General features: G+C 51.8%; 6 protein-coding genes across 12 annotated transcripts; 3 read left to right on the top strand and 3 right to left on the bottom strand.

The window, feature by feature from the left end:
- Window positions 1–1,688: 1,688 nt before the first annotated feature.
- On the bottom strand, window positions 1,689–17,043 carry LOC6501822 (zinc finger SWIM domain-containing protein 8 homolog). Of its 4 annotated transcripts, none has more exons than XM_032452427.2 (9): window positions 15,213–17,043; window positions 8,158–8,400; window positions 7,931–8,094; window positions 7,560–7,870; window positions 3,013–7,501; window positions 2,652–2,959; window positions 2,242–2,580; window positions 2,021–2,170; window positions 1,689–1,958 (listed from the first exon to the last, which is right to left on the bottom strand). In XM_032452427.2, exons 1-9 carry the CDS (start codon window positions 15,559–15,561, stop codon window positions 1,892–1,894), a joined length of 6,420 nt encoding a protein of 2,139 aa, XP_032308318.1. In that variant the 5' UTR covers window positions 15,562–17,043; the 3' UTR covers window positions 1,689–1,891. The 4 variants fall into 4 exon arrangements, with proteins under 4 accessions (XP_032308318.1, XP_032308319.1, XP_014759586.1 ...); XM_032452428.2 differs by having other exon boundaries at window positions 8,158–8,397; XM_014904100.3 differs by having other exon boundaries at window positions 2,652–2,938; window positions 15,213–17,042.
- On the top strand, window positions 11,568–12,896 carry LOC123257697. Of its 2 annotated transcripts, XR_006507809.1 has the most exons (3): window positions 11,568–11,716; window positions 11,797–12,542; window positions 12,609–12,896. XR_006507809.1 is itself a non-coding variant. In XM_044717570.1 (2 exons), exons 1-2 carry the CDS (start codon window positions 11,712–11,714, stop codon window positions 12,293–12,295), a joined length of 504 nt encoding a protein of 167 aa, XP_044573505.1. In that variant the 5' UTR covers window positions 11,568–11,711; the 3' UTR covers window positions 12,296–12,586. The 2 variants fall into 2 exon arrangements, 1 of the variants encoding a protein (XP_044573505.1); XM_044717570.1 differs by lacking the exon at window positions 12,609–12,896 and having other exon boundaries at window positions 11,797–12,586.
- A 142-nt stretch (window positions 17,044–17,185) lies between the features above and the next one.
- On the top strand, window positions 17,186–19,871 carry LOC6502007. Its single transcript, XM_001966823.4, has one exon. It carries the CDS (start codon window positions 17,358–17,360, stop codon window positions 18,831–18,833), a length of 1,476 nt encoding a protein of 491 aa, XP_001966859.1. The 5' UTR covers window positions 17,186–17,357; the 3' UTR covers window positions 18,834–19,871.
- LOC6501821 lies at window positions 19,109–20,606 on the bottom strand. Of its 3 annotated transcripts, none has more exons than XM_032452429.2 (3): window positions 20,344–20,606; window positions 19,879–20,289; window positions 19,109–19,810 (listed from the first exon to the last, which is right to left on the bottom strand). In XM_032452429.2, the coding sequence occupies exons 1-2, from the start codon at window positions 20,494–20,496 to the stop codon at window positions 19,888–19,890; spliced, it is 555 nt and encodes a 184-aa protein (XP_032308320.1). In that variant the 5' UTR covers window positions 20,497–20,606; the 3' UTR covers window positions 19,109–19,810; window positions 19,879–19,887. The 3 variants fall into 3 exon arrangements, with proteins under 3 accessions (XP_032308320.1, XP_014759585.1, XP_001966860.1); XM_014904099.3 differs by having other exon boundaries at window positions 19,892–20,289; XM_001966824.4 differs by having other exon boundaries at window positions 19,109–20,289.
- Window positions 20,607–20,670: 64 nt separating this feature from the next.
- Window positions 20,671–22,575, bottom strand: LOC6501820 (U4/U6.U5 tri-snRNP-associated protein 2). Its single transcript, XM_001966825.4, has 4 exons — window positions 22,429–22,575; window positions 22,313–22,366; window positions 21,105–22,257; window positions 20,671–21,043 (listed from the first exon to the last, which is right to left on the bottom strand). The coding sequence occupies exons 1-4, from the start codon at window positions 22,448–22,450 to the stop codon at window positions 20,788–20,790; spliced, it is 1,485 nt and encodes a 494-aa protein (XP_001966861.1). The 5' UTR covers window positions 22,451–22,575; the 3' UTR covers window positions 20,671–20,787.
- A 257-nt stretch (window positions 22,576–22,832) lies between these two features.
- LOC6502008 (L-xylulose reductase) lies at window positions 22,833–24,667 on the top strand. The gene is made up of 3 exons (XM_014904212.3): window positions 22,833–22,936; window positions 23,006–23,626; window positions 24,177–24,667. Exons 2-3 carry the CDS (start codon window positions 23,319–23,321, stop codon window positions 24,595–24,597), a joined length of 729 nt encoding a protein of 242 aa, XP_014759698.1. The 5' UTR covers window positions 22,833–22,936; window positions 23,006–23,318; the 3' UTR covers window positions 24,598–24,667.
- The last annotated feature ends 3 nt before the right edge of the window (window positions 24,668–24,670 follow it).

Genomic DNA, 24,670 nt, shown 5'->3' with positions numbered 1-24,670 from the left:
CTTTGAATTTCTTCTGCGTCGAATCGGATTTGGATTTTGTGTTTCTGGTTCCTTTTGAATTTGAAAATCCTAAAAAGTTCTTAAATATATATATGTATATAGATCTACTCAAACTAATTAAAAAAAAAAATATATGTAAACGGGTGTTTGTGGATTTTTTGTTTTCCTTTAGAGACACAATGAATGAAGATTTTTCGAAAATGTAAAATCAAAAAAAAAAAAAAAGAGTTGTACATGATTTAAAATTATATATATATATAAACTTAATGTATAAATCGAATTCTATATATATATATATAACTGTAAATGTAACTGTAACTGTAACTGTAACTGTAGAAAACTATTTGATAGATCGTCTATAAATACGTTAGTTTAACTGAACACATTTTCTGAAAATCCAACAGAGCTCTCGCATTTCTTTCTTTTTCTCAATATTTTGGGGGTGATTTGTTGCAGTGTGTGTTTGTGGTTTTGCTCTCGACATACATACATCTCAGTCTAAAAAAAAGTCTCGGCACATATACACACTCGAAGAAAGTATCTTAGCTTTGAAAATGATGAAATTACAAAATCTACACCCGAACCAAACAATAAATTGGAAAAACAAAAAAATTCAAAAACAATGTTATTCCAAAATCAACTGAAAGCGGTGGTGGTTTCTGGCGGGGATTCGGACAGCCGGGTACGACATGGATTACTATTTTAGAGGAGCAGCAGGATCGTGAAGAGCACCACCATCAGCACCACGAACACCACAAACATGCGACAGAGCGAAGTCCGGAACTCCTCCACGTACCGCCGCTGCTCGGCTATGGCCTCCGCCGACAGATGCTGGAGCTGCCGCCGCCGCTCCATGCCCTCAACGTCATCCTCCAGGAAGTAGGAGCCCAGCAGGAGGAACATCATGCGCACCACCCGTTCGAACATCGATGCCGTGTTAAAGATGCTGATGGTAGTGGCCCAAAGTCTGCAGCTGGTACTGGGCCGGGTGGGCGGCCGGCTGATGGTGGGGCGTGGCTGGCGGCAGTACGTGTGGATGTGGATGCGGATGAGGCTGCGGCTGGTTGTGGGGATGTGGGTGTGGATGCGGATGCGGATGCGGGTGAGGGTGTGGGTGTGGGTGCTGGAGCGGATGCGGATGCGGATGCGGAAGGCCAGTCCTCGAGCTGGCATGGGCGTGCAAGTGCTGCATCTGCCGCGAACTGGGATAGTAGTTCGGCATCAGCGAGTGGTAGGCAATGGCTGCTGCTGCTGCGGCCGCTGCTGCCGCCGACCTGCTGTTGGTGGAGAGGCTGCTGTTGCCGTTGCTGAGTGGCGGTGGAGGCGGTGCTCCCAGCAACGGTGGCCTTCGTTCGCTGGCCGTTGCACCCGCAACCGGTGTTGCAGGTTGATTGGCAACTGCCACCGCTGCTGCTGCTGCTGCTGCAGCATCCGCTCCAGCTCCTAGTCCGGTTCCGGTTCCTATTCCTATTCCATTTGATGGTGTCTCCAGCAAATGATGGTGCCTGCTGTGGTGCTGGAGCTGGAGCTGGTGGTGATGATGGTGATTGTGTACGCTGGCTGGATCGCTGTTGCTCCCGCTTAGGTTGTTGCTGTTGCCGCTTGTGGCGCTGGTGGTGGTGTTGTTGTTGCCGTTGCTAATGTTGCTGTTGCTGTGATTGTTGCTCATCGCGTTGATGTTGATGTTGTTGCCGTTTATGGCTGCCATTGCCGGCGGCTTGGCAACCATCTGTGGAGCTGTCGTCTCTGCTGTTGCTGTCGCTGCTGCTACTGCTGCCGTTGCTGTTGCCGTTGATGTTGCTGTTGCTGTTGCAGCTGCCGCCGCCGCTGCAGCTGCTGCTGCTTGCGCCGTTGCCACCGCCGTCATCAGGTTGCAGGAGTCAAGTCTTTGTCATTTGGAGTTGCTCTGTAGCGCCGCATTGATCTGCGTCCACAGTTCCTTTTTGCACGACTTGGAACTGTTGCAAAACAGGTCGGATATTATTACGCATTTCTCGAAGAGATTCCCCCCTTAACTTACCGCTTGATGGACTGCAGCCAGTCCTTGAACTGGGCACTGCCCTCGGGTGTGATCTGGAAGGCGGCACGAGCGGCCACCACAATGCTGGCGAACTCCTCGTAGTCACCCTGCGTCAGGTGGTACAGCTTCTGGTGGATGCACTGGATGTACCTACGGAATGAAACCCACAAACCCAACAATTAGCCGAATCTCAGAGGATAACCATCGTTCGGTAAGCTCACATTTGCTGGCACTTCTGGACGAGCGGCGTCAGGGCCGATCGCAGGTGCTGCATCACCAGCTGGTGGTTGTTCCTGCCCAGGTAGTGGGCCGATTCGATGGCCACGTCGTGCAGGACGAACGGGCTGACGATCGAGTTGACGGCACAGATGCAGAACTGGTGGAGGTACTGCGTTCCGAGCTTCTTGCTGATCCTGAGCAGCCATTTGACATCCTCGCCGTACGGCGGGTTCCGGGCGTACTTGGCCTGCGGCCGATCGTCGTGCACTCTCCGGGCCAGGGTCTCCATGGCCAGCATGCCCACGTTGTAGGCGGCCAGCAGATAGCGCAGCTGGGTTTGCCTGTTCAAGTACAATAAGTAGAGGGATTACAAGGCTGGGCTATAGCTGGAGATGTCCTGGAGGGCACTTACGTGAACTGATGCGGCTGTCGCTGTCGCACCGGCGGCTGGGAGGGCGGCGCCTGCTGCTGCTGCTGCGGCGGTGGGGGCGGGGCCTGTTGCATGAACGAGTAGACGGGATGCTGATGCTGATTGTGGTGCTGGCGCATGGGCATCACTCCCACGCCGACTCCAACGCCCACGCCTACGGGCGGACCATTGGGCGGTGGTGGCGGCGGCGGACCGTAGTAGCCGGGCGGACCCATCGGCGGCCCCGGAGGACCGGCCTGTAGTGCCTGATAGGCCTGGGGCGGCAGTGCCTGGAAATACGATGACATTTTCTGGGGTTATTCTATAGGGATATCTACTACTTGAGTGCTTCAATGGATCTTACCTGGAAGGGACCTGGTGGCGGCGGTTGCGGCTGGAAGCCGGCGGGCGGCTGACCCGGATGCCCCGGTGGCGCCTGTCCGGCCATCGGAACCTGCTGCTGGACAACCTGCTGTTGCTGCTGCTGCACCTGGACCTGAACCTGCTGCTGTTGCTGCTGCTGGACTTGCTGCACCTGCTGCTGTTGCTGGGGATTCGGTGGCTGTTGCTGCGGCGGGGGTGCCTGCTGGTAGCCGGCGTAGGCCTGGGAGGGTGGCGGCGGGCCCGCCGAGATGTACATCTGCATCTGGCCGGGCGGATAGCTGAGATTGTGCGCATGATGGGCGTACAGGCCCTGGCAGAAGCTGTAGGGCGGATACGGGGCCAGTCCGATGGGCGCCAGCTGGAACTGGGCCTGGGGATTGCCCACCGAGGGGGGCACTGCCACTGGCGGACCTCCTCCGACGCCCCCGCCACCGGGCACTCCCACCGGATTGCCCAGACCCATTTGCTGCTGTTGCTGCACCACCTGCTGCTGCTGCTGTTGCTGCTGCTGCACCACCTGCTGCTGCTGTTGTTGCTGCTGCTGCTGTTGCTGCTGCTGCTGCACAACCTGTTGCTGCAGCTCGTGCTGCTGCTGCGACTCGATCAGCGCACTCAGACTGACGGCCGAGTGGTCCAGGCCGTCGTCGTGGGGCTCGTGGTCGCTGTTGTTGGGGGTGTTGCGCATGTGGAGCTCGTACCAGTAGCGCGCCACCTGGAACAGCACCTCCGGATAGACGCCGCCTCCCTTGGCGGCCGTTTCCACGGTGAGGCAGGCGCGCTCCAGCATCAGATCGCTCTGCTCCTTGCACTGCAGTATGGCGCGCTGGATCTCGTTGGGATTTAAGGCGGCCGCATGTGGCAGCACCGAGAGCGCCAGCTCTGCCGCCGGATACACCATGTTGTTGTCCCAGCCACGCGAGGCCCGATCCGCCATGCCGGCCGCTTCCGGCGGCGTCAGATGCGCCTCCCAGGTGTCGATCAGGAAACTGATGGCCGGCGCTCCAATCTCCATGGCCTGGCCGAGGATCCAAGAGACGTGCGAGGAGTACGTCCGGGACAGCCAGTTCGGACTGACGCAGTTGTGGAGGCCGAGGGCGTACAGTCCCAGCTGGAAGGCGCACATGTGGAGGGCGCGGTGGGGTCCATGGTGGTTCTGGTTGGTGCTGGCCTGGGTGAAGAGCGAGGTGGAGCTGTTGCCGCCCGCCTTGGTCAGCACATTCTTGGCCAGCTCGAACATGAAGTGGGCGCTGGCCTCCGACGGCTGGTTGGGTATCGAGGGATACGCCCGCTTGCCCTTGTAGCGGCTCTCCTTGCTGCGGCTGCTGCTGGTGCTTCCGCCGCCAGTTCCGCCGGCACCACCATTGCCGCCGCCACCGTTTCCGCCAGCGCCGCCGCCAGCTCCTCCGCCACCGTTGCTGCCGTTTCCGCCGGCCGTGCCACTCGAATTGCCGCTTGTGCTGGCAGAGCTGGCGGTCGTCGTCCCGCCACCTGCCGTGCCAGCCGTCGGCACCATGCCCGACTGGCTGCTGGCCATGCTCAGGGCGCACATGCTCAGCTCCAGCTCGGCGCTGGTGGAGCTGTGCGGCCGACTGTTGCCGCCGACGCTGCCGTAGTCCGTGGGCAGGAGCTCGCACAGATTGGCCATCGGGTTGCACCCGGACGAGGCACATCCTCCGCCGCCGTACTCGTGATCCTCGCGCCGCATCGGCTGGTTGCTGGGCGTCCGCACCGGCGGATTGCTGGAGTAGTAGGCCGGCAGGAGCGGCGCCTTCAGCAGCGTGTGTATGTCCCTGTCCAGCAGCTTCTCCATGATCTTGGCTATCTTCCGCGGCTCGTCCTTGTAGTGGTAAAGCAGCGTCAGGGCGAGATCGCCGCGCTGCCGCCGCGTTCCCTCGCAGAGCAGCGGATGCTCCGCCTCGGAGACGTTCGCCTTCAGGCCCAGAGCAGCCACTGCGGCATCGAAGCCGAGATTCTCGTCGTTGTGCTGCTTGTACATCAGCAACCGAGCTCCGGACGCGACCAGGCCAGACTTGCCGGCTCCGCTAGATGCCGCTCCGGATCCACCGGCTCCCAGGTTGACGTTGGAGGAACCGCCGGCCGAGCTGAAGGTGACCAGGGCGTCGAATATGAACGTGGCCAGGTTGATGGGCAGCAGGGCCTCGCCGCGTGTCTTGAAGGTTCCGCTGCGCAACTGTTCCGCCCTCTCGCGGATCACCTGCAGCTCCGCCGAGCCGAGCGGGAGGCGCTTGAGCAGCGCCAGTATGTCCGCCTCCTGGTTGGCCAGCTTCACCTCCAGCGGCTTGGTGCTGGCCGGCGGACGCGGCATCTCCAGCGCGAACAGGCATATCCGGAAGCCGATGTGATAGTGCTCCGAGTTCTCCGACAGCACCGTGCACAGGAAGGCGCACTTGCTCAGCGTGGCGGAGGCCACCACTGTCAGCTGGTGCGAGATGGGATTCACGTTCTGCTTCTTGCCCTTGCGCTTCGGTGCCGGCGGCAGTTCCAGCAGCAGGTTGGGCGGATTGGCCAGCATCTGCTCCGCCAGGCGAACGGCTAGGATGCAGGCCTCCCGCCCGTGTCCGTGGGCGTGCAGACCCTCGGCGCGGGCCAGGAGTATGTCCCAGGCGTCCTCCGTGGGACGCACGTTGGAGAAGACGTGCGGCTTGTTCGAGGCCACGGCATTCTGGTGAGCCGCCGCTCTCTGGGCGGCCACGGACGAAGTGCTGGGCTGATCCACGACTGCTCCCAATCCGGCCAAGCCCTCAGCGGCGTGGGGCGTCGGTGCCGTGGTGGCACCCGAACTGGCGGCCAAAGCGGCTCTGGCTGCCGCCGAGGTGCTCGGCACGGGCGTCAGATCTCCGCCAGCTGTGGAGCCAGAGCCTCCCTCTGCTGGGCCTGAGGGGGAACTTGCTCCGCCCGCTTCTGCTCCGACTCCACCGACGCCTGCTCCCGCTCCTGCTCCACCTGGCCCGGATCTGCCCACTCCACTGGCTGCCTGGTTGAACTCATCGCTGCTACTGCTGAAGGATTCGTCCTTGCTGAGTCGACGCGGCGCCTGTTGGCCGCCCGACACTCCGCCTACCGCCTCCTGGCCGGCCATCAGCATGGAGGAGGTGGAGCTGTTGGAGCTGCCCGATGCCGTCGAGGCCGACAGGGAGGCGGACGAGGCCGACGAGGTGTCGGAGGTGGAGCAGCCGGCCTGCTCCTGGCCGCCCACGGGCGGGTCGTCCTTGCTCTGCTGGGAGACGGCGTCGAAACTGCTCTGCGAGTCGGACTCGGTGAGGGCCGACTTCTGGCCGGGCACATTGGGCTGGCCGGGCAGGCAGTAGTTGTGGCTGCTGCTGGTGTCGCCGCCGAAGTCGTCGTTCTCGCAGAAGCCCTCGCTGCTGGCGCTCGACCTGTTGCCGTCGCCGGGCGCGGCCACCCCTGCTCCCACTCCCTTGGAATGGCCCACGGAGCTGCCGCCGGGCCCCTTCTGCTGTTGCTGCTTCTGGGAGGGATTCATGTCTCCGGATGCGGCTCCTCCGCCGCCACCGCCCACAGCCACACCGCTGCCGCCCATCTGCTGACCACCAGCCCCGAGCACGGCCACCGAGAACTGCCTGCCCATGGAAGCGGCGCCGCCGTTGGCGCCGGCGGGCAGGGGGCCCATCGGGTCCATGTCCCCGCCACCGAGAAGGTAGCGCGACACCAGGAACGGTCGCTCCATGCGCTGGTTGAAGGCGCCGGCAAGGAGGCCATGGTCGCTGGAGGAGCTGAAGTAGTTGTAGTGCTTGTTGTTCTTCATGAGCGCCTGGGTGGCGTTCAGCTGGCCGGGATTGTTGAGATCCGTGTGCTTGAAGCAGGTGAACGGCGAGTAGTAAATGGGATTGGTGTCGTGGGTGTGCGTCACTCCCGGTATGGGGTAGTCCTCCCAGTCCAGATAGCACGCCTCAATGGCCGGCTTAAATCCAATGAAGAGTTCCGTTTCGGAGCGAGAGTTCTGCTGGTGCTTGTTGGTGTACGAGGGCGGCATCATCCGGCTCTTGACCACCCGGTCGAGGATCTTCAGATGCCAGGCGGTGAACTGGGCGTGCAGCATGTCCCTTTCGTCCGGCGCCAGTCCGGGATTGAGGGCGGCCAGTCGCCACAGGGCCACGATCTCGTCGCACAGCGAACTGCATGCGTGCTGCAGGGCCGTGGAGTTGGAGTGGGTGTTCGAGTGCTTGCCGCCGGAGTGGCCGTGGGAGCCCATCATGAGGGTCAGCTTGGTCTGGAACCACCAGGTCAGTATCTGGTCGCAGGACATGCACTCCTCCGTTATGATCTCCAGCAGCCGGACAGCATTCCGGTCGCACCGCCTGTACATTTCCCGTACAATCGACAGCAGATTCCACATGCCCTCCGGTTCGCGACCTCGCAGTGGCCGCAGCAGGGAGCTCCACTCCGCCGCCGCCGGAGGAGCCGAGTTCGTCAGATAGTTGACATCGCTGTGAAGGACATTCTCGGGTTATTCCACTGAAAGGATAGGAGGAGGAGCCAACTCACCTGAAGACTATCGGCGCCGGCAAGCAGAACTTGATGAGGATCCGCTTGATGTTGTTGTGCAGCGTCTTCTCGTCCAGATACCAGCTGGTCTGGTCGTTGATCGAGGCCCCAGCAGTGGGATCTGGAGCACCGCACACCGTATTGATGGCCGTCGGCTGGGCGCTAAGGAGCTCGTCCAGGAGGCGCTGGGCCGTGGGCAGAATCTGTTGGGGCAGCTCGCTGATGAGATATTGGGCGAACTTCTGCAACTGGTCGCGTTGGAGGCGCGTCAGGGACTCTGAGACGGGAGCCCGCAGGCACACTTCCTGGGGCTGCAATGAGGAGGAGAGCAATGGAGTTGGTGGGCAATGAATCCCCCATGAAATACTCACGCAATGGATGCGATGCAGACAGACGGCCACCACGTGGGAGCACCAGTAGGCGGAGGAGGTGCAGGTGCAGTTGCAGGAGGAGATGCGTCGCCGATCGAAGGTGACGGCCACGTTGAAGTAGACCCTCGGCGTCTGGTTGACCACGCTGGCCGAAAGATGAAAGCCTTAACAGGAAAAGGGAAATGTCAGTCGACCTGGAGAATCAGCCTGGAGGATGGACCACTCACCTATCTGCAATGGATCCTTGACGGCCCGCATCCTGAACAGCTGGTCGCCGCGATTGAACTCATCCGCCGAGCTGTTGGCCAGGCAGGAGTACAGCCGTATGTCCTCCTCGTTGTCCGGGAAGCTCCAGAAGGCGATGCGCAGCTGCAGCTGCTCCGGCACCGGTGGATACACATGCTCCACCAGCTCGAACGGTATGTACGAGGCCACACATCGGGCAGCCAGTTCTGCCAATGTGGAAACTTCTGGGCGAAAAAAGGATACAAGTTAGATTTTATTTCATTTAAAAATTTGTTTAGGTATTCCTCTCGAGGATCAGACCCAAATTAACAGATATAGCCATTCTAGCGAGACCTATGCCTATAGGTTTTGATGCAGAAATCGATTAAGATACTCCGCTTAAGGATCGGATGAGAATTGACAGAGATATAGACATCCCAGTTGGCCATATAGGGGTTTCTGGCACTTTCCAAGGGGATCCCATGGAGAAAAGTGAGAAAAAATCTAAAAAATATTTTGTTATCAGATTTTGATGCAGAATTATCGGCAATCGATATAGAAATCGATTAAAACAATCCGCTTAAGGATCAGATGAGAATTGGCAGAGATATAGACATCCCAGTGGGCCATATAGGGGTTTCTGGCACTTTCCAAGGGGAACCCATGGAGAAAAGAGAGAAAAAATGTAAAAAATATTTTGCAATGAGATTTTGATGCAGAATTATCGGAAATCGATATAGAAATCGATTAAGATACTCCGCTAAAGGATCGGATGAGAATTGGCAGAGATATAGACATCCCAGTGGGCCATATAGGGGTTTCTGGCACTTTCCAAGGGGATCCCATGGAGAAAAGTGAGAAAAAATCTAGAATATATTTTGTAATCAGATTTTGATGCAGAATTATCGGCAATCGATATAGAAATCGATTAAAACACTCCGCTTGAGAATCGGATGAGAATTGGTAGAGATATAGACATCCAAGTGGGCCAAATAGGGGTTTCTGGCACTTTCCAAGGGGATCCCATGGAGAAAAGTGAGAAAAAATGTAAAAAATATTTTGCATTGAGATTTTGATGCAGAATTATCGGAAATCGATATAGTAATCGATTAAGATACTCCGCTTAAGGATCGGATGAGAATTGGAAGAGATATAGACATCCCAGTGGGCCAAATAGGGGTTTCTGCCACTTTCCAAGGGTATCCCATGGAGAAAAGTGAGAAAAAATCTAAAAAATATTTTGTGATCAGATTTTGATGCAGGATTATCGGGGAAATCGATGTGGAGATGATTTAAGGTCCTCTGCTCAAGGATCGGACGAAAGGCGATGAAGATTTGAACACCGCCGTGGACGCTATCGATGATCGGAGTTTGTGATGGCCATTCATCGGGAAGTAGTGAGAGGAACTGCGCTGTGGAATCGCCTGTAAGATGGCCTGATGAATAATATAACTAAGAAGCTCTTTCCACCGTCGAGCCAGTAGCCAGTTGTATGCCTTTCCCCGATGGAGAGCATGATTAATTGAAGGAGGGACCAGACCAAGTGAATAATTCCGTAGTTCTGGGGCCGCAATTAGGCGATGCAGGCGGTCGCAGAAACAAAAGACTGAGGCGACGCAACCACACATGTCCGGCCAGTTTATTAATTAAAGAACTTTCCACTTTTTGTGTGTGCTTGCGGCGCTCGGCCAATGACCAGGAGCTGGACACAAAGAAGAGGGATCGCAGCGCAGGCTATCTGGACAGAGGCGGACGGAGCAGGAGCTAATCGCTGCAACGCAATTGAGTTGTCCTACAGATAAATAAAGAAATCGGAGGAGCACAAACAGGAACTCATCGAACTGGCCTGCAAATAAACAAATGGGCGGCGGGAAGACCCCAAAGAGCAGTGGCCTGCATTTTAAAGGTCTTGGGCCCCCCATCCCACATGCCTTTTGAGCGTAAGCGTAAATGCTTAAAAATAAAAAAATAAATAAATAAAAAAGCTAAAAATACAAGAAACAACAAACTCTTCAAGAGTAGCCTTTGTTATTATTTTGATTGGCAGGATATTGTGTTTCAGATCGGAAATAACAAACAGTGTCAGAGCTTCTCCCTTGGGGTTTCAGTTCTCCACTGGAACCACTCGAGGTTTTGTAGGTTTGTGTGTGCTTGTTGGGGGATATTCTATAAGATAGAGTGACAGAGGGCCTTACGGACAGGTGGACAGTAAGTCTGGCAGACAGAGGAACAAACGTCTATGACCACTTTGACCCACGTGGTGACCCCGACGCGACACCTCTTTTGTTCCACCATCAAGGTCTCTCGAATGTTTAAAAAATTATGAACAAAACCGAAGCGCAAACCGAAAATTAAAACCAAAATAAAAGCTGCTCGGGAAAGAGCTCCATTGTTTTACTTTTTTGTTTGTTTTCTCGCTCGGTTTGTTTTCCTTCGCTGGTTCGTCGGCTGGCTCGTTTTGTCTGGTTCTTCGTGCTGTCATGTCCCAACCCCGAGCCCCAGACACTTTGGCACCTATGTATGTATCTCCCCCAGCCCCAGCACCAGCCCCAGCCCCACTCTCAGGTCCAGGGGGCGGCTAAAAATTAGTAATTATACTCTCGCCATAAACGCGATTAGGAGCAGGGCCGCGAAAATAATTAATAAAAGGTGATCAGCAGGGGAAGTAGCGCCCCCGAGTGCCTCGACCCTGTGTATGTTTTAAGGAGTAACCATATAGGACCATCCTCCTCATGCTCCAGTTACTTTTAATCCAGACAGTACCACCTCACTCCCCAACAAGCAATCGCAACGGCTTGCTGCGTTTGAGAATATATGCTTAGATTTTCCTCCGAGCTCCCCCCCCTAAAGGCATTACTCATAGGTATTTCCCGAATAATAATCAGCGCTGACTCACAAACCTGGCATGCCAGTTGGGCTGAGGCAGTAGTGAACTAGGAGCCCCAAGTTAGGCGACAACTTCAGGTCGGATGTGCAACAAAAAGCGAAACAAAGGGAGGCACTAGGCCCAAGAAGCGTCTGGCAGAGAAAGGGGGTCAACTGGCATGCCAACTAGCACTTCTGGCGCCAAACTGGAAATTATTCGGGCTGGGAGCTAGGGCGCCTGTCCTCTAAGGCATATGGCATTGATTATCCCCCTTTCGAAGCTATATCCATGAGATCCATCTATTCCCGCTATCAGCTCAGTGTACTATATATTATAAACTATACAAACAAGTTCTGGTTGCTAATCAACTGTGCCCTGACCTCTGACATCTCCTCCTCTACAATAAACTGGCACGTGTAGCCCAATTCGGAAGAAAACACTCGCAGGAGACCAATCTTCTTATCAGAGACTCTTCTTATCAGACTCTTCTTATCAGAGGCTCTAAAAAGAAGCCAAAGCTCGGTGATGATTTAAAAAGCCGGCCTCATGGGTCTCCCAGCCTCAGTTTTAATTCTTCCTGTGATTCTTCCAGAAGACAGTCTCGTCCAACCCATGAATAGACAATGCTCTTTCCAGTGGTCCTGCTTTCTGTGACTTTTCTCGGACTTTTCTCCGCCTCCCGCGGATCGGATGAGGTAACAGCCCCTTGGAGTGCTTCTATTCCGAAGATTGAAACTGCAACTCCACAGGCCTGCTACCTATCGGTGGACCACAGGGACGACTGCCCTGCTGTTTGCTATCCAATTGTGAAGCCCTTGCTGAGATACTTCGAGAAGGTCCACGAGAAGGACTCCCACATACTACAGTTGCAGAAGGATAACTCGGAGTTGCTGAAGAAGTACGCGGAAGTCCAAAAGAACAATACGGAAGTGCTGCGCCAACTCAATGATCTGAATGTTAGATACGCAAAGTTTCAATCCCAGAACCTGGAAGTCAGCCATCTCCACGACCTGATAGGTCAGAAAAGTGGGGAAATCGAGCAACTGAAAGAGCGAATTACTGACCTTAAAAGAACAAGTGATCTAGGAGTGCTATCAAGTCAATTTCGCGAAAGTATTGCCAAGCTGGAAGAAATGGTAAAAAAGGGAGTAAAATCTCCCACCAAAGTTGCGAATAAAAGTAATCGGAGGAAGTCGCAGATGGAAACTCCCGTAAAAACTGGAGATGAGACAGAGACCAGTTCTTCATCGGACTCCAGCGATTGCACCTTCTGACTTCTGGAGTGCCTCATGAGGTGCGTGTCGCCCAATTTCAAGGGGGTGTAATATGCGGCAACTTTGTTATCGGCAATCGGAGCGAGGGATATATGATTAGGAGTATGGGCAGTTGTGCTGGAGAGACATGGTTGAGCTTCAAACAGGGCAACAGGTTCTCCACCTTCGATCGGGATGAGGACGACCAGGATGATCGCAATTTGGCAATGGAATGGGGACATGGTTGGTGGTTCGACTCTACTTGAAGGTGCGTATTCCCAGATTCTATTTGAAATAATTCTCTTTTAATTCCATTTCCATTTGATTTCCATAGAATGGATGAATCTATTCCGAAAATAGAGTTACATGTACAGATCCGAAGATCCAACGGAACATAAATACGCATGAGGATTTAATTATTTTAGAATAAGGATTTAAGGATCCATAAGGATCGAATCGGACCGGATATCCTGTCATATACACCACCATATCATATATATCTGTATCTAGATACAGAATGTATACATGCCTGAGGGAAGGAGCCTCGACCCACTAATTAGACGATGACATGCGGCAACGCCGACCACTTAAAACACGCAGCAGCAAAAAGGCAAAAGAGCAAAAAAAATAAATAAATAAAATAATAATAGTATGGGCAGTAGTAGCCCATAGTAGTAGTTGCGTTGCATTGTCAGCAGTGCAGCAGCGTGACCATTCGGGGTCATTGCATGCGATGCGTTCATGCGGCAACAATATCACGAAGCCACAAACACAACAAGCCTATCCATCAGATAGAAGGAAATCAGGCAATAAGATACACCCCACAGATACATCCACTTTTCTGGCCATAAACGGAGGGTCTGGCCTTTCAGAAAGTGTCGTAGAGTCGTATTGGAAATCAAAAATGACAATCCTGGATCATCATCCGGAGAGTGGAGTGGTGTGGAGAAGGTGTGTGGAGTGGCAAGGTGTGATGGGAATAATGGAGGAGGACTTGCTGCGACGTCGTCGTCTTTATTTTTATTACATCCCCCTCGGGCAGGCAGGCAGGCTGGCAGGCAGGTTGTGGTGGTATCCTTGAAAAGGTTCTTTGACACAACGAGGCCCATGCCAAGGCGCAAAAGAAGGAGAACATGACGATAAAGAAGAAGCACACCAGCAGCTGAAGAACATGAACAAGAAGAAGCAGTTGGTGGAAAAAAAGACGAGGCTACGCGATGCATTTTGAGACTATTCCATAGTTATTGTTGTTGTTTCGGTTATTATGCCTTTCGAGCATGAAAGTGCAGCTGGCATTGGTTTTAGGAATTACACACACACACACACTCACACACACACTCGCCTAGACTGGTGTTGTCTTTTCAGCTGTTTTTCCTAACAAGTCTGGGTCTGGGGGCCTCGCCAAGACATTTTCCAGCCAAGACAGTCCCTCAGATGCAGCTCCCAGCACTAGCTATCTTGTAGATTGGTGGCTGGTGGAGTAATAATTCCAAAAACCCTAAAATAGGTCAAATATAACGGGGAATAACAGCTGTACTAGAATCTTACTAGAAAAAAAAACTAATCTATAAGATTGAAATCTATTCTGGAAACTGAAATAAACATCTTAAATAATAATGCTTATCTGGTAGATTGAAAAAGTAATAGATACTTCTTCAAAACACCTAGAATGGGTAACAAGTTAACGGTAAATAACAGCAGTAATAGAATCCCAATGACACAGGCCAAAAAACTATCTTATAGATTCGAATCTAGTATAAGAAACGGCAAGAAATGTATCTAAAAAAAAGAACCATCTTGTAGATAGAACTACATATAGCACTTTACGGTAAATAACAGCTGTTGAGCGAGGATAGCGAGCCAAAAAGGGACAAGCAATGTAACAGACAGGTAAGATACTTTTGTATCTTGAAGTTTGAAAGGCAATTAAGGGAAGATACAAACTACCAAGTACTATTAGTTTTCTTCTAAAAACTATAAAGAAGAAGACATTTATGGCGTTCCCAAAGGTCATAGCTCCGTTCTCCCTCATCCCTCACCCTCTTCCTTACACGCCTGTGGAACAAAGGAACCCTGGCCAGGCAAGGGCGAACGTGTGGCGAAGAAGGAGAATGAGAATGGAAGAGGGAGAGGAAGAGGACTAGCTGCGCAGTCGCAGCCAGATTACATGATAATGGAGGAGAGCAGCACAGGATACCAGAGGCAACTGCTACGTGTAGGAACGTCTCTTCTTCTTTTTTTTCTCTTTTTGTTTGTGTTTTTTTTTTTAGCGGGCTTGTTCCCAGGTTCCCAAAAAACAATGCCCTCTCGCAGAAGGTACACGGGGATACGGATACACAGCAGACACAAAATGTAATAGGCCACAAACCAAAAGACAAAGGAGAACCGAAAACGAAGTGGAACAAAAAACAAAAAAAGAGAGAACTTGGCCATCACGTAAAGTCGTGATTTTGACTTTAGCGATAAGCGGAGGACACACCAAGGAGCGGAGGAGGGGGCATGGTAAAGAGAAGAAAAACAAAAGACAATTGCAGACCAGGCACAGTCGCAATTACAGCCTTGTTGTTGTTGTTGTTGCTGTTGTTGCACATAAGCCAATTTTACAGAATTTACAAACAGCGAAAGGTCACGCGTACAATTTCAGCCAGGGTTGCCACATCGATCCTTGTCGGAGAGAGCGGAGAATAACAGGATATGTACATATGTGTACTTACTACATCCTATGCATATCCAACATGACCAAACATGATTCTCCCACGAAAATTATCTAGATAACGGTCTTAGCCTCCGTTCATTCTTGTCTGAGCCATCATGACCATTCTTGTCTCAAGCAAGAAACTAAAAATCACATACATATGTAGATAACGGTATCAACCGCATCATGACCATTCCTGTCCGAAAACATGCATAAAGGCTACTAAAGTACTAAAGCACTCACCACAATATCGACCGCAGGCGGATACCGAGGACATTGCCGACGAACTGCCATTGGCGCCGCCCACACCGCCCGGGGTGCATGAGCCATTAGGTCCGGATCCGGGGACACCGCTGCCGCCCGTTGAACCGTAGGGTGGACCACCGCCGGCACCGCCAATGCCCAGGCCGTTGGCGCCACCTAGGCCGCCGGGACCGCCGCCGCCGGAGGCACTGCCTGCCCCGCTGCCCGCAGCGTTGCTGGGCTTCTTCCAGCCGCGCCAGTTGTTGCACAGCGATTCCGGCTCGGAACTCCAGCTGCACAGTGAGTCCTCCTCGAAGCGTATGGAGTCATCGAAGCTGAAGCGATCCATTTCCTCGGGATTCCATTCGTTGCCTCCACCGGCGCCACCACCACCTCCAGCACCGCCACCGCCGCCATTTCCGTTACCTCCTGCTGCTCCTTCGGCGCCAGCGCCGACTGCAGCCGCTCCTCCGGCTCCACCTCCACCTCCATTTCCATTATTGTTTCGAGCAGAGGCGGCTACTGCACCGCCCCCGCCACCGCCGGCTCCTGCTCCCGCGCCAGCACCAGCTCCAGCTCCAGCACCTCCAGCGGCACCTGCATCGCCTCCTCTGCCGTTTCGATTCGCCAGCGTGTCTGTGTGAGTGGGTATGCGCGTGTGTGTGTGTGTGTGTCTGTGTGTTTACTGTTATTCCTTCAGCTGCTACTGATAATGCTTCCTCTTTCTATATTCCACCTCGGTGTGTTTTGTTTATTTTCGTCACTCGTGCTTTGACTTTTCTGCCTTTCTCCGTCTCTCCGCCGTCCTCTCTCCGTCCTATCCGTCTCTTAGTTTCTCCTGGTTTTTTTTCTGGATCTCTGAATATCTGAACTCCTGGATGGATGCTTAATGTGCTATTTATTTATGATTTTATTTGGGTCTCTTGCTGGATGTGCCAAACCGCTCAATTGAAAAATCGTGTAAAAGGCGAATTTTGCTGAGCGTTCCCTCTCTCTCGCTGCGTCTCCTCTCTTTCGTCGCGTTGTTCTCTCCAGCCGTCGCGATGCTCTCCCGTATCGAATTAGTGTTAATTAGTTATTATTACTTTTATTTACGTTTATATTGTATATTTATGCTTAAAGATTTCTTTTAAATTGATTTAAAAACTACGTTGTTTTTTTTTTTTTAATTTCTTTTTTTTTCTTTTATTAATTATAATTTTGTTGTATTTCTCGTTTTCTTTATTTTATGTACAAAACATTTAGTGCGTCGACGGCTCTGCCGCTGCCGCTGTCGCTGCCGTTGCTTCTGCTTCTGCTTCTGCCACTGCCTCTACCTCTGTCCGCGTCGACGGCGGCGCTGCTGCAGCACACAACATCAATATATTGGATATATATTAACACTTTTCCCCCCTATTCCGTCAAATTTTCTATTTTTCACTTTTGGGAAATTGATGAATCGACTAGCAACGGCCAAATGAATGATGTAAAATGTAAAAATGTTAAATGTAAAAATGGCTTTTTGCCTTCTTTCTTTGTGTATATGTGCCTTTGCCTTTTTTTTTTGTTTTGTCGCTTCGATCTCGATCTCGCTCCGCTACCCGTTACCGTTACGAAATTGATCCGCATTCGCATCCGCACTCGACGCCCAAGCTCCCTAGCCGTCGATTGGGGCCCCAAAATTACGATTTGTTTGATTTTAAACACGCTTTTCGAACACTTTTGCAGGGGGCTTTGTTTTTACCCATCGTTGTCGCGCAGTCCACTTTGCTTCCTATATTCCACAGCTGTCTGTGTGGCCGTCTGTCAGTTGGCACTAGGGTTGTTGATAATGTATCTTTCGATACATCGATACCAATCTTCTGATATATCGATATACTTAGTATAACAATAATGTATATATATCGTGATTGTCCATTTTGTCAAATTTTTTATATTTTAAGATATTTTTTGAATAAATAAATCTATGTTTATTTCATAAATGTTATTCTTTAGATCTTCTGACAGTTACTGTGTGTGCCCAGCAGAAACTTGAAACTTGATCTGCCATCAGATAGTTACACCTGGTCACACTAGATCCAAATTGCATTTTAGCTTCAAAACAAAAAACAACGAATATCCTGATCGTGTGTTCAGGAAACCCAGGAAAGGACTGTCCACAGGAGGATGCCGTTGGAGGGGCTGTGCATCGAGCTGCGCCCGAACCTGCGCAGTGGCGTGGTGTTCCTGCAATTCGACCATGACATTGGCACCTGTAATCAGACGCGCCTCGTCATAAGGGAGCACAATGTTTACATTTCCGAGGGTCCCGTCAAGACGTCCACGCCCCGATCAGATAGCGACAGTGAGGAGGAGTACCACGAGGAGGATGAGGAGAACTCGCTGGTGATCAGGCACGACTGCTTCGGCATGGACATTGGCTGCATCTCGGTGTTCGTAGTCACTGGGAGTCACATCAGCTTCCGCTTCAACTATTCCCAGATAGACCTCGACGCTCTGGATGCTGGCTCCGTGCAAGTGGCCATGGAGCCACTGCTTCTCTCCTGCCGGGAGGACGATCCCTTCGCCCTCACCTGTCGCAATTGTAGCGCTGAGTTGGTGGAGAATCGAGGATACCGGAGGCTTCGGGAGTTTCCCAGCTGTGTGGTTGATCCCGGGGAGTTCTTCTGCCACAATCATGGATCGGGATGTGACAGCAAGCCGCCCAGCCTGGTGCCAGCGGAGACAGATCTCTTCTACGGCCTCAACTATGTGGTGGTGAGTCTGAGCCAGACCAATCCCAACATCCTGATACGCGAGGATCATCTGTATTGTCGACGCTGCATGCGGTTCCTAGGCCTGGCCATCTTCAACGGAGCGGCTGCCCGACTCTGGGCGGATGCTGTGAGCTGGCTGCCAAGCGGTGGAGGCAGTACATCCCTGCCCAGACACTTCTTCAAGAGCTCCTCGCTGACGCAGCTGGTGAAGAGGCTGCTCCACTCCCTGTGGCCCCAGCCGCTGCCGCAGCTCTGCCTAAGCACAAGTCGGGCGGCGCTGGTCACGTCGATGCCCAACCGCTGCCACCGCTACATGCTTATCCACGTGGTGGAGTCCCAGCTGCGAGTTCTGCGCCGCGTCCAGCCTCATTCGAATAAACTCCGCTGCTATCGCGCCTGCAAGCTATACTTTGGGCTCTTCGGATCCTCTTCCAGCCAGGAGCAGCCGGAACTGATGCAGCAGTGGCAGACGGAGCAGACGCTGCCCCAAATGGAGATATCGCCGGACATGTTCCAGGCCCTGCAGGAGCGACTCGAGGCTAATAGCCAGCTCATACCATTGGCCTGGCGCTTCAACGCGCCGGATCAGCAACTGCAGATGTCGTACTTCTTCTACGAGAACGAAGAGGACCCGGCGGAGAATGTGCAAGTGGATTTGATGGCTTTGACCAAAATGAAGCTCGAGGACCAGTACGAGACTGACGCGGGGCATGCCAGTGAGAGCGATGACGAGCACTCGGACACGGACTCGGATGCGGGGCACTCGGATGCGAACAGAAAACGTCCCATTAAGCGCTATCCGCCCACTCCGCCCCGCCTCAGTCTCAATCTGTCGCAGTCCTCCTCTACCTCTTCCTCTTCCGCCTTCTCGGAGGGAAGGAAGTAGTCTCTAGACTAGTTTAATTTTTTATTTTTGAGTTTTTTTTTTGTTTTTTTCGGTTTGGTTGTACAATGTACATAGTTTTTAGATCAAACTTGATCCTTTTTAAGTTTTCCACAACCAGGTTCTAAGTTCTTGGTGTTAGTTTAAGAAGAAAGTTGAATTTCGATTGATATTTTGATATTTATTCGTAAATACGAAAGATTTCTAAACTCCCCATATCGAAGAACCAGATCTGTTCTTTGGTTTTCCGAATTTCAAAACAAGGTGCGAGATATTTCTTAGTTTAAGAAGAAAGTTTTGATTTATTACTCGACACAATACATAATTTTTTCTAGTATAGTTTAACAAACGGTTTGCAACAAGTATTAGCTGGATAAACACTTTCGCGACTGTCCTTACAGCCGTGAAACGCACTGCTTACAATCGAAAAAATATTGCTTTTGTTTTCTGTACAGACTTCGGTTCAAGTTTCCAATCCCTCACACCATGATATCCAAAAGGAAGAGCAATTCTATGAGATATTTCGAAAAAAGAACTGAAATAGTTTTCCAAAATGTGACTTATGAGGTGGTTAGCTTCGAAAACGATACAAAAAATGAAGAAATCTTCACGAGGAGGGGCTAAGCCCCGCCAGGACTAAGAAGAAAATATATATGTATTTATCGAAAATACGAAACTATTATTGTCAAATGTTCGAGAGAAGGATGTAGAACGGGATTTTTTTCGAGAACTCTGATGTTAACTAAACTATATGTATACTAACTATATTTATGGAAAGCCAGGGGGACGAATGTGAGGAGTACAGTGGAGTACGGTAGTCCACTAGTCCAGAAGAACTGCATCATGGCCCGCACACTCGACAAAATGTGATTGAAGACGCTTCGGGTAATCCCAACTTGTGTTTAGTTTTAAGCGAAACTCATGTGTTCATCCAAAACAGAGGAGAGAGTGAGGAGAGGGCGATGGCTGGCCGGGATTACCTGGCAGCGGAGAGGGGAATAAGTCAATAAAGTCGGATTCATGTAATCATTGTAGTAGAAACCCCAACTGGTGCTATTTACTTGGCCAGGCGGCGCATCTGCTGCGTCTGCTCGCTCATGGCGATCTGGGCGTTGTCCGCCTGGTTGATGAGCGTGTCCAGCTTGTCCAGCTGCGAGTCCATGCGCTTTGCCTTGGCCGCTTTGGCGGCGGCCACCTCGGCAGCCGTCGGCGGGGGCTTGGCCGCCGGCTGCTCCCTCACCGGTGGCGGCGGCTGGTCCGGTGGAGCTGGTCCAGGGCCTCCAGCTGCGCCTGTCAGATCCACCGATCCGGAACTGGCCCGGGCGAAAATATTCGTCAGGCTGCCACAAGCGGTCTGCTTGAAGCGATTCAACTTCTGCTGAGTGCTGGACAGGATGCTGTTGAGTTCGCCCAGCTTGCCGCCAACGTTGCCCAGCGATTCGTCCTGTTGCTCCAGCAGCTAAACGGACGGTATGCTTGAATTCTGGAGGGGATTGCCACAACAGACACTCACCACCGCCTCGGCGGCCTCCTGCTCGGCCATTTCATGCTCCAACCGTGCCTGGCGCTTCCGCTCAAAGTCCGCTTTGTCTGGCGGCTGGAGGCCGAGGAGCTCCGCCCGTTGGCACTCTTGCTCGTAGCTGCTAATCTCCGTGGGCTCCGACATGCTTCCTGGCCCTCAAACGCCCAACGACTAACGATGCCATCGATTTTCTTGGCCCCGTTTCCAGAGCCACTCGACGCATGCGCTTCTGCATCTGCCCATCTGGGCTTCCCCGCTCAGCTGGCACACCATCCTCGCCCAAATCCTCCTCGAAAACCGAAAAAAACCCGCAACTAATTGTCTAAAAAAATCGAAAATTATATTAAAGGACTTCGTATAGTCGCTGGATTCGACTAAAACGTTCCAAGGATTCTCAAGGATTTTTACAATGAAAACACAGAGGGGGAAGGAGGATCACGAGGAGTCGGGACTGCGCTCGTAGATTTGGATGTAGGACTCGGTAAGCGTGATCATCTGGGGCAGGATCTCGGTGACATGGAGGTCCTGCATCTCGTACCACTGGCCGTTGGCCTTGTGCAGAATATGGGCGCGATAGGTGCCCTTCTTGGGGTCGCCGTCGTGGACAATGTTGGCCACCAGATTGTATTTTGTATCCTTGACATTCTTGTCCCTCTGCCGCATGCCCAGTATGTCTCCAAAGTCCACATTTCTGCAAGGGATTCGATCGTAAAACGAAAATTCCAAAATGAGAAAAAGAGAAGTCCACTTACTTGATGGGAAAGTTGACAATGGTGGGATTCTTCTCCAGGAAGAAGGTGTTCTTCGTGAAGCGCTTTATGTACAATATGATGAACTGCGGTAGGCGGGTGATCTCGAAGCGCTTCATAAAGTTGTCCTTGTACGTCTTGTACTCCTTCTCCGCACTGCCATTGAACTTGCCCAGCAGCTGGTAGAGATTCACCTGCGGAATGATGTTCTCGCGGAACTCGTCCGTAAAGAGCGGCGGCGGCGGCAGATCGCAGGTCAGATAGATGAAGTTCGTCTGCTCCACCTGGTCCTTGTACTCGTCAGTGGCCAGCAGCTGCTGCTTGGCCGCATCGTCCAGTTCCACGGGCGGGATCTTTCTCGTGTAGATCTGCATTTCGCCGAGAAAGATCTTGTAGAGAATGGACGAGTTGGGTTGCTTGTTGCCCTTCATGGCGCGATGCAGGGTGTTGAGGAACCAGGAGAGAAAGTCGATGGGGTCGCCCTGCTCTGTGATCTGGAACCGTTTGCTGGACCACAGCACCACCGCCTGCAGCATTTCGTGGGGCGACACGTGGGCCTTGAAGTTGCGCGGATTCCACATCTTTCGCATCAGCTCGCCGAAACGCTGGACCAGCGTGAACATGGAGTCGCCGGGCGGGCGCTTGATGTGGGCGTAGTTTTGCTCCCGCAGGAAGTAGTCCCGCAGCGGACCCACATGGGACAGGGCGTGCAGCACCACGTTGCAGTAGTCGTTCGCCTTGATGTTATTCAGGCCCACCACTCCGGGCAAATACAGCACCCCGTCCACCGTGCGCGAGTGCTTGGGCAGCACCTTGTCCAGCTTGGCTATCTCCTGCCGCGTGAACGTCGGATTCAGAACGTACTTGATGTCGTCTAGCGAGGAGTCGATGATCTCGTAGTTGTCCGGCAGGCAGTAGAACCGTAGCGTGTGCAGGTTGAGGAACACGTGGTGGGCCTCGCCCACGGAATGGGTGTAGGCGTGGGTGTTGGTGCCTCGGCCCTGGAAGTACTTGCCGCACACCAGGCACGCGTACACATTGATCCTCGTCAGCGAAATGGAGCACAGCTTCTCGAAGTCAAAGTCCAACAGGTTGCGGTTGATGGTGTCCAGGTAGGGGCATACCCTGTACTTGGGATTGAAGACCGAGGGTGTTTCTGTGGGATAAAATAGGCTAACAAGCTTATAATCGCCATATTCGTTCATATTTACCATCATCCTCAAGCAGATTTGCCGGCTTGTTCTCCAGCTTCACGCGTTTGGCGGCTAATATGGACAAAAAAACTTATTTATATAATGTTTGGGCAAAATGATCTTATTACCCGTACCTGAGGCTTGGTTTTGAGCCATTTTTCTGTTTAGGTTTCAGTCAGAAACTCATTTAAACAAACAAATTTGTTGATTTTCAGCTTGTTTTGGTCGCTACAGTGCTAGAAAGTGAAGTTGTCTGAAGCCATCAGTGTTGTAAAGCACTATCGATCGACTATCGATAACAAATAAAGTGTGTGTGATATTTTTTAAAAAGCGTAAAAATAATTTAATTTTTATTATTAATTTTTTATTTGTTCTATTATTTTTTATTTTTCTTAAGTGGAACTAATGAGAAGCGAGGAGGAGGGCGCTTTTTTCAAATTAATTTTATATGAATTTCAGTTAATATTTGTTCCGTTAATTTTAATTGATCTATAGATAAGACAAATTTAAAATCTTAGTTTTCTAAAAATACTCGTAGATTGAAAAAGAAGCAGGCTTTTTTTAAATTTCTAAGTCAGGTTTCTAAATTTAAACCATTTTTTAGGCCGGTCGCCTAATTAAAGAACAAGTTGGGCTTGAAAGGTTGGCACTTCGTATCCGGATTCTTTGGCTTATCACCGGCGCCCCTAATAACTGTATTTTGTTTATCAGCTAGGTGGGGCCTCATGCCGCCACGGCTCCGCCAACTCCCTCGCCACCAGCCACCAGCCACCTGCTGTGGAGAAACGACCTTGAACGCCCTAGCCCAGAGAGAGCTCAAAGCTTTCGCTCCACACTCTCCCATCTACCATCTACCATCTCCCAGCTCCAATCTTCGCTCTTTGAAGAAAGCTTCCTCCGAAGATTAGTGCCCCGATAAGGGGCGTAAACACAATTTGTTTCCATCAGTTTGGAGAGCGATCCCAATCAGCTTGGAACGGAATCTTCCACGGACGTGCAGCGAACAAACCGGACGATTAGAACGATGTGGGGCGATCTGAAGGGCAAGGTGATCCTGGTGACCGGCGCCGGAGCCGGCATTGGGCAGGCTCTGGTCAAGCAGCTGGCTAGCGTGGGAGCCACCGTGATAGCGGTGGCCCGGAAGGAGGCCCAGCTGGAGGAGCTGGTCTGCTTCGATCCGGAGCACATTAAGCCGCTGAAGCTGGATCTCTCCTCCTGGCAGAAGGTCCGCGAGACGGTGGCGAAGGGCCCCAAGCTGGACGGCCTGGTGAACAACGCGGGCGTGGCCATCATAAAGCCCTTCGAGGAGCTCACCGAGGAGGATTTCGACAGGTAGGTCACAGGGGATTAGAAGCAGAATTTAAAAAAGAGCCCTAATTTGTATTTATTTTATTTTTAAAATTAAAATAACCGGGGCCTATAAACCGGATCTAGTGTTGTTTATAAACTATAACCCTAATTATAATACCTGTCTTACAAAAAATAATAATATTTAAAACGCATTTATATTGAGAACTTTTCAAAAACTATTCAAGTTATAAGAAAAATGGTACAAACTTTGAAAATAGTTTCCAAAAACTCTATATTAGCTCTTCAATCGGAAGCTATTTTTAACTCAATCCCCCCCTTGAAGATAATCTATTTTGTTTATAAGCCATTTGATTATCTTTTCTAAATTTTAATTTCAAATACGATCCCCGTAACTTTTATGAAATGCCATGCTGATAAGGACTATCGCCCGGAGATTGTTGGAAACTTCCACCGACCTCTAAAAAAGCGAATCATTCTCTTAAATAAAAATAAAAAATTAAGCAATTATAATTATAATTATATTGATTTTTTAATTAGTCAGTAATTAGTTTTGAATCCTTTGTTCCAACAGCCACTTCAATGTCAACATCAAGGCCGTCTTCAATGTGACCCAGGCCCTGCTGCCCCGCCTCAAGGACGGCGCCTCCATCGTGAACGTCTCCTCGATCGCCTCGAGCCGCTCCTTTGGCGGCCACACCGCCTACAGCGCCACCAAGGCGGCCCTGGACTCGCTGACCAAGTCCCTGGCCCTGGAGCTGGGTCCGCGCAAGATCCGCGTCAACTCCGTCAATCCCACCGTCGTCCTGACCAAAATGGGTCGCGACAACTGGTCCGAACCGGAGAAGTCCGGCCCCCTGCTGGCCCACATCCCCCTCAACCGGTTCTGCGAGGTCCAGGAGGTGGTCGACGCCACCGGCTACCTGCTGAGCAGCAAGTCCAGCTTCGTCAACGGCCACCACATTCTCCTCGAGGGCGGCTACTCAGTGTCATAGTAGAGGACTCTACTCCTCCCACTGGAGTGTCTTAAAAATAAAAACAAAATCCTTTTTCTTTTTAAAATTACAC

This window comes from Drosophila ananassae, chromosome XR, assembly GCF_017639315.1.
Source record: "Drosophila ananassae strain 14024-0371.13 chromosome XR, ASM1763931v2, whole genome shotgun sequence".
Lineage (NCBI taxonomy): Eukaryota > Metazoa > Arthropoda > Insecta > Diptera > Drosophilidae > Drosophila > Drosophila ananassae.
The sequence above is the reverse complement of the archived record's forward strand: the minus strand, read 5'-3'. Positions and strand labels throughout refer to the sequence as shown.